The sequence below is a fragment of the Centruroides sculpturatus genome, unplaced genomic scaffold (genome assembly GCF_000671375.1).
Source record: "Centruroides sculpturatus isolate CEXI.00-Female unplaced genomic scaffold, Cexi_2.0 scaffold1180, whole genome shotgun sequence".
NCBI lineage: Eukaryota > Metazoa > Arthropoda > Arachnida > Scorpiones > Buthidae > Centruroides > Centruroides sculpturatus.
The window spans coordinates 8152-16502 of record NW_019385360.1 but is presented as its reverse complement, the minus strand read 5'-3'; the positions used below and the strand labels follow the sequence as shown (position 1 = coordinate 16502).

Sequence of the window (8351 nt, the reverse complement as noted above, 5' to 3'; positions counted from 1 at the left end):
TAAAATAAAATTCTCATTAAACTCGCTCTGTTCTTGTGTAAATGAGTAAAAGACTTCAATGGGAGCTTTATTTCTTTCTACTATGTATTTCATGCAATAGTAACCACATGTAACAGATGTTGGATTCCGAAGAAAACTAGAGTTATATCTTATTTCTTTTTTAATGTTTTTAAATATTTTATGATTTCTTTTGGAATTATCTCTTTTCAATCTTACATTTTTTAACTTATATTCTCCAAAAGGATCAATGAATTCAACAAAAGGATATTTAGGATCATTATAATAACAAACCCAATGTGTTCCATCTCCAGTTGAAATATCTAAATTATACCGTTTTCAAATTTTCTAATTGTTTTCGTTAATAGATCAACTGTAAACACACCTCTAAAACCTTTTTCGTTTTTTATATTATCATTTATCGTCTCGTTGGATATTGCCAATTCTAAATCACTCCTTTCCCCCTTAATTTGGAATTTGGCCATATTGGACCGAAAGGAGCTTTGGTAAGAAGTAGGACACCTTGTTTTTTTTATTACATCCTGATCCAGTTACTTTATCTAATGCTTTTTTTTTTTTTTGCTCCCCGTCCTCCAGCGCCTGATAAAGTTCCTGTAGCAAAAAGTTGTTAGAATAGGAATTAAAAATGGTAAGAAGCCTCCATTCTTTTTTAATTGCGTTCTACTTATTTTTATTCTCTTTCCTTCATTGATATTTTTTATTTGAGTTTTTGTTAAAAACATGATTAGGAGGTTTAGATTTATCTATTTGTAAATATATTTCTTCTCCATTCTTAAAGGCTGGTTTCAATTTATTTTTTTGAGATTCGCTGAGATATAATTACTCATTTAATTAGATAAAAATTTTGATAATATTCTTTCACCGTATCCGCTGTTATTTCTCCCGAATTTAATAATAGATCAAGAATTTTAACAATTTTATTATATACTTTTTATCTCCACCTAACAGCTTATCAGTTAACTTCTCTAATTCACTAACTAATCCTTCTCCACTAATTTTAAATGACTGTGAAAAAGACTTTAAAACTTTTAATTTTTCTCTATGAAGTTTAAATAAATCTAAATCAGACTGATACAAATTTAACTGCTCTTCTAACGCTTTTCTTTGAAAATCAACTGTAGATTTCTTTAATTTTCTATTTACTTTTGCTTTAAATGGACCTAATTATTTCGTTCTTCTTTCAGCTTTTTCAAGCATTTCTTCTATTTCATTGGGTTTATTAACTAATTGTGAAGGAAGAGTAAAACTATTTTGCTCTAAATATGAAACATCTAATCCTTCATCTAAGTTTTCAGCAGTATATCTATACTTCTTTTTTGGTGTGGATTCAAGTAAAGTTGATTCTCTTTCAGGAGGAAGTTGAGGAAGTGAAGGAAGTGATGAATCAATGGTAGAAGGAATTGTTATATTATGAATATGCTATTTATAGCTTTTGAATCTTGTCTAACATCTTGTATAGGAACCTCTAATTTTTCTGTAACTGGTTTATGAAACTCTGAAAGACTTTTTTCATATTTTACTTTACCAAATATTTGTTATTCATTCTTCTTTCTTAGTGCTCTGTTCTGCTTAGGTAAACTAAGTAACGCTTTCTTTGTCTTATCCATTTACTAAGCTAAAAAATTAGCATATCATTTAGCTCAAGCTGAAATATCATTTAGCACAAGCTTAAATGTTTAAACAAATAAATGATTAAGATAAAAGATTATACAGAACCGGATGAATACGAAGGTCCAAATCAGAATCCATTATTACCTAAACATCCATCCAGACTCAATTGTTGGTCCATCAGGATGTGGAAAAACAAATCTCTTATTAAATCTAATTTATGATCAACTGAATTTTTATGCTTTATATGTATGTGCAAAAGATATTAATGAACCAAAATATGAAAAACTTCAAGAAAACTATACTCAATTTGATGAGTTGGGAGAATAAGATATATTGAGCGTAAAAAATAAAAAGTTATTACAGTTATTTAAAAAATTTAAAAAGGAATCGTTATTTTGTTCCAGCATAGAGGATATGATTGACATCGATAAAACGTTTAGATCCATCGATAAAAAATCTGATTATTTTTGATGATTTTATTACAGAAAAAAAAATCAATCTTAAATTGTAGATTTCTTTATCAGAGGAAGGAAGAAAAATGCTTCAATTATTTACGTATTTCAATCCTATTATTCAACACCAATTGATATAAGAAGAAACTGTAATTATATTATTTTCTTCAAAATTCAAGACAAATTAAACAGATAATTAGAGAAATATATGGATCATTTTGTAAAAATTTATATAGTAAAGCTACACAAAAACCATATGATTTCTTTATGCTAGATCTCAAAAACCCAAAGATAAAGTATGGACGTAATTTTACTCCTTTATAAATGGAAGAATACTTAGAAAAGAAAATATGTTTACAGAAAGCTATAATCATTATCATATAATTAGTGTACAGGTAACCCCCATCTAACACGGTAGTTACGTTCCAAAAAATTGCCGTGTTATGTGTAAGTTCGCCGACTTCCTGGGGGGAATCGGCGAACTTACAGAATGATCAAGGGTCGAACGCGTGTGGGTGTGGCGGAGGAGACACAGATGACAAGAATCTCACAAAAACCCGTTTATTTTAAACATAAAATTTAACTTACACCTAGGAACAAATATTGTCTAGCTACAATCGACTGTTTGGACGTCGTAGATGTTTATCTATCGTCACTCGGAGATGGGCCCCGGGGCTGCTGCAGGTAAGGAGACTTGTCAGTAGGCGTCAGCGGCACGGCTCTCTCGATGGACACTAGTGCGGACTCTTAGTCTTCTGTGCATCGACACACAGAGTTATCGCTTCGGACTTGTTGGAGTGCAGGTAGTCCGTAGCACAGTTACGGAAGAAGTCCCCTGTCCTCGAAGATCGGGGATTATATCAATCTCTGTTCTTTAATTTGTTTTCTGATTGACTCCCTTGTCTGTTTCTAAGCGAAAAACGATTGCTTTTCGAGTCACGAGAAAGATCCGCCTTGAAGAATCTACTTGACACCATCCGTAACTCTGGATGCAAAATGTTGATGAAACTTTGAAACTTGCGCTCATATTTTCCACCATTGTTGTCTAGTCTGTGACGTTAACGACACGACGCGATGTTCTTTTTCGACATTAATCTTTTCTCTTTTCAAAATTTCTAAGTTCTAATTATGTGCATATGAGCGACTTTTCAAAGGTCCATCTCTACTGGAGGTCGTTTGTTTACAATTATTAATTAAATCATTTAAAATTATCGCGTTCCGTTTACATCAATAGCGTTTTTTTCTCTCTCGTTGCGGTTTCATATGACTAACACAACTAATTCGATCTTTGATCGGTTTACATACTTAAGTACTAATAGTTCACGAAAATAATAATTTTCGTGAACTATTATTACTTAAGTATGTAAAAATTTATTACATTTCCTGTTGTACGAGGGTTTCACTCAATTCTCGAACCGTGTTAGAGTGAATCCGTGCTATAGAAGTGCCGTGTTATACGGGGGTTACCTGTACGGGGAGGTTTTCGAAAGTACAGTAGCCGCTTTAAAAAACGAAAATAGTGAACTGGGTAACGTGGTTAACAAACTGAGGGATCAAATCTGCCAACTCAAAGAACAAGTGATGGATCACGTTAAGAGTGGTTGCCAAATTATGATTAGTCACGATTTTTAAGTCGGTTGATCAAAAAATAATTGCCTGTTGTACCAAAAAATATTATAAGAAATGTTTTCGGATGGAACGTTACGTGCCTTTTCCGCTCAGATGAAGTGATAATGCTAGTTCCTGGAAGTATCATACCTTGATCTATGCAAGTATTGATAGTTTCTCAATTCTTCCTATCTGCCGGTTAAAATTAGGGCATTACGTAGGATGAACTATTAACTGAATCTAATGCCATAATAATTATCCTAGCAATATCGCGTTTTGCTATTTAAGTATACTATTTTCGATAAAGTGAAAAATAATCTTCGAAAAAAAAAGAACGCTGCTTTGTGCTTCTAGTAACGAAATCTTTTTTATTCGATATTTACTTTTTCCTGTCATTTTAATGCGGCAGCTGACATTTGAGAATTCTTAATTTTATTGTTAGATAAAATAGTGCTTGTTATTTTTATACTAAAATAAAAAAAAAAGACTTGGAGTTAGCTCAATAATTTTATATATTGTGAAAAGCAGAAATTATATATATATATATAAATGATATATATATTGTACAGAAATGTGTATTGGAGGGGTTTGTGTACTTAAATTATATGTCTATTTTCTATGTGTGTTTTTTATTGACTTTATCGAAGAGAATGTGTAAATAAAATAAAAGTTTTTTTTTTTCACTTGGAAAATTTATATTTAGTGCTTCAGGTCTATCTGCGTTTGTTATAGTTCCATTAGCAGTATTAAGCTTGGGAGCCTGAATAATTGAAGTTATAGCTAAATCGTTAAAACTGTCGGAAAGAAAAGAGGAACACAAGCAAGCATTTAAATTTTATAAACAGTTATTTAATCTATTCAAAGCTGGGAGAATATTAGAATCTGACGTGTATTTGAGAGAAGAACATTTTATTAAAAATATGAAATATTTTCCATTAGAGAAATATACAAAGAAAGCACAACTGAATGGTTATAAATTTTTGAATAAATAAATGAAGAAAGGAAAAGGTGTTGTTAATGATATGATAAACAGATTACCATTCGAAATGCATTTACCTGGCTATTCATTTACAGGTCTGGGAACTCAACTATTATGGGGAAAAACTAGATTAATTCCTGATTTATCCTACAAGTCATGGAGTAAACCAATAAACAAAGTAGATGAAACTGCATATAGACATGATATTTGTTATTTGAAAAATAGATACAAAAACTAGAAATGAAATCTGTGATAAAAATATGTTAAATGAATTACATGCTATAGAAAACCCTTCACTTAGAGAAAGAATAGATAGAGGAATTGTTAAACCAATCATTTGTGCAAAGAAGAGATTCGGCCTTGGAATTTCTCCCAATATAAATAGCCTCATGTATTGTTTAAAGTGTAAAAAGAAAACAAAAACAAATATTACAGAAACAAGAACAAAAAATAATAAACCTATAGCAAAAGGAACATTTGCCGTTTGTGGTACTAAAAAGCTGTTTTTTTTTATGAGTTCGATCAGAGATGTTTATTATAATCCTGAAACTGGTTACTGTAGTATAAATGAATTAAAGAAAGACTGGTTTACTAAGAAAAGATATTAAAGAATTTTTACATCAACAGGATGAATATACTGAACATAAACCAATTATAAGAAAATTTAATAGAACAACAACTTTTGTTTCTCACATTGATGATCAATGGCAAGCAGATTTAGTGGATATGCGGAAATTAAAGAGATATAATGATAATACTAATTATATATTAACTGTTATTGATATATTTAGTAAATACGCTTGGGCTATTCCAATTAAAAAGAAAACGGGTGAAGAAATATCCAAAGCATTTACTAAAATATTTAAGGAAAGAAAACCGGAAAAACTACAAACGGATAAAAGAAGTGAATTTATTAATAAAGTGACGTAACTGTTGTTCAAAGATAATAATATTCATTAGTTTACTACAGAAAATATAGAAATAAAATGCTCAGTAGTCAAAAGATTTAATACAACTCTAAAGACGAAAATGTGGAAATATTTTACTGCTAACAACACTAAAAAATGGTTAGATGTTTTAGATAAATAAAAATTACAACAACTCTTATCAATAAAAATGACTCCTGTAGAAGCAAGTATAGAAGATAATAAATCGAAAGTTTATGAAAATTTATTTAAACCTAAAAATATTCGTAAGTCTCCTAAATATTCATTTGGTGATACGGTTAGAATATCTATATATAAACAACCATTTAAAAAAGGTTATTTACCCTCCTTCACAGAAGAAATATTTATAATATCTGAAGTGATGAAGATGGATTCAATTACTTATCGAATTAAAGATTTAAATAATGAAGATATTAAAGGAACTTTTTATGAAAATGAATTAGTGAAATATAATAAGATAGAAAGGAAATAAATCTTTTCCTTAAATAAATAAAACTAAATAAATATGTAGTTAAGTGATTAGGATATCCTGATTCATTTAATAGTTGGGTTGATAAGTCTGATATTTTTTTATATTAACATTTTTTATGACGCAAGATATTAAACAAAATTTTTTCCTTATTAAAGTGTAATCGTTGTAAAATAAATAAACCCTTCGAAGAATATAGTAAAGATAATAATTCTAGAGATGGATATTTTCTATGGTGTAAAGGTTGTACTAATGAATACTATAAAACTTTTTTTTTGTTTTGTTTTTTGAAACCTTGTCCTGTTTTATATTTGTGGTGTAGTAAACACTAGTATTGTGTTTCATTCCAAAGAACAAAAATCAAAACAAACAGTAATAGTTAACCAAGAATGGACAAGAAATAAAAAACAAGAAATTGTAACCAATAATAATTTTAAAAAGCTACCTATAAACCCTATAGACGTAATACATTTAGAACTTAAGAAAAGAATTAATAAACTCGAAAAACTTAACAAGATTACTAAAACAGAAAAATGGTTCATACTAAACGAAGAAAATAACCGTATACCAAAACTAAATATAAAACATAAAACGCACAAGACAGGAGAAAAAGTAAGACCAATAATAGATTTTAAATATTCAACGTTATATAATCTGGAAAAATTTCTAAAACAAAAGCTTAAAAAATACCAGAACTCACACCTTGCAATTAAAAACGCAGACGAACTCATAAAAGAACTAAACAGAATTAATATAGAAGAAAAGTATAGAATAGCAAGCCTCGACATAGTTGATATGTACCCATCAATAACTTGGGATCTAATAGAAGAAAAGCTTAATAACCTAGACGTCAACAAAGAAATAATAGAATTAATAGAATTTACATATAGAAGTAACTATTTCGAAACCAACGGAGAATACTATACTCAGACAGATGGGATAAGTATGGGATCCGTAATCGGCCCGAAACTTGCCGAATTAATTATGATAGACATAGATAATATAATATGTAACATACCAGGAATAAAATTCTACAAAAGATACGTTGACGACATCCTAATAATATATGACGAAACAGAAATTAAGATAGAAGAAATTAACAAGCAGACAAATAGTATACATAAAGCAATAAAATTTAAAATAGAGACCGAAGATATAACAAGACAAAGCATTAACTACCTAGATATTACAATAACAAGATTAAAACATCATCTCGAATATAGAACATTCAAGAAACCGAGCTCTAACCAAGTAACAACAAGATATCAATCAAAAATTCCGTCATACATTAAATATAATATATATAAAATGGAATACGACAAAATCATAAACCGGACAAGCCAAGAAGCACATATAAACGAAGATCTAATGGAATTAAGGAAGAAGTTTCTTTTAGCAGGATTTCCGCAAAGATTACTAAAACAATGGGAAACCAGAATTAAAGACCCCAGAAACCTATGTAAAAATAAAGATAAACAAGTAACTAAAACAAAATATATTAACTTTCCATATATTAGAGGTTTATATGAACAAATCAGCGCAGAAATAGAAAAAATAAACTACAAATTAGCACCATCATATCAAAAAATGGAAAGCAGACTGTTAACCACGAACCAGAAGAAAAACCAGCAAATACCGATCGAAAACCAAGGTGTAGTATACAAAATTCCGTGTACCTGCGCAAACAAAAAACATTACATAGGAGAAACAAAAAGAAAAGTAAAAACTAGACTGAAAGAACACATAGCAGATCTTAAATACAATAGAATAAATTCTGCATTTTACGAACATTGTACTATAAACAACTGTAATATAGATAAAGATAACGTAGAAATACTGCATAAAGAAAAATTAACGTACAACAGAAAGTTTAAAGAAACCATAGAAATCATGAAAAGTAAAGACAGTATAAATAAAAACTTAAGTCTTAAAATAAACGAAAACTGGATTAATATATTATAAATAATATTTTTATAATAATATTTTTTTCTTTTTTTTCTACTATCGAACGTCATACATGGCAACACTTGAGATACCAGCGCATAAGAAAAAATAAAAAGGGGGTGGAAGGTAAAAAGGGGGAGGAAACAGCTAAAAATTTTTTACAGTTGTGTTGTATCGAAATATGCCTATAAGAGAAGATTTTAGAATATTTTAACCTTTTAATTTATAATATATACTAGTTTTACAAAGATTAAAGCAGATTTTACATGTTTTTAAATTATACAAAGTGTAACCAAAAGGTACGTCTATATATCGTTTATGTA

The 8351-nt window shown here is 29.3% G+C and overlaps 1 protein-coding gene across 1 annotated transcript; it reads left to right on the top strand.

Moving 5' to 3' along the window:
- Window positions 1-6879: 6879 nt before the first annotated feature.
- Window positions 6880-8074, top strand: LOC111638098. Its single transcript, XM_023383740.1, has one exon. It carries the CDS (start codon window positions 6880-6882, stop codon window positions 8044-8046), a length of 1167 nt encoding a protein of 388 aa, XP_023239508.1. The 3' UTR covers window positions 8047-8074.
- Window positions 8075-8351: the final 277 nt, after the last annotated feature.

Coding starts and splice junctions, on each gene's coding strand:
- LOC111638098 (XM_023383740.1), top strand. CDS start 6,880: ATGTACCCATCAATAACTTGGGATCTAATAGAAGAAAAGCTTAATAAC.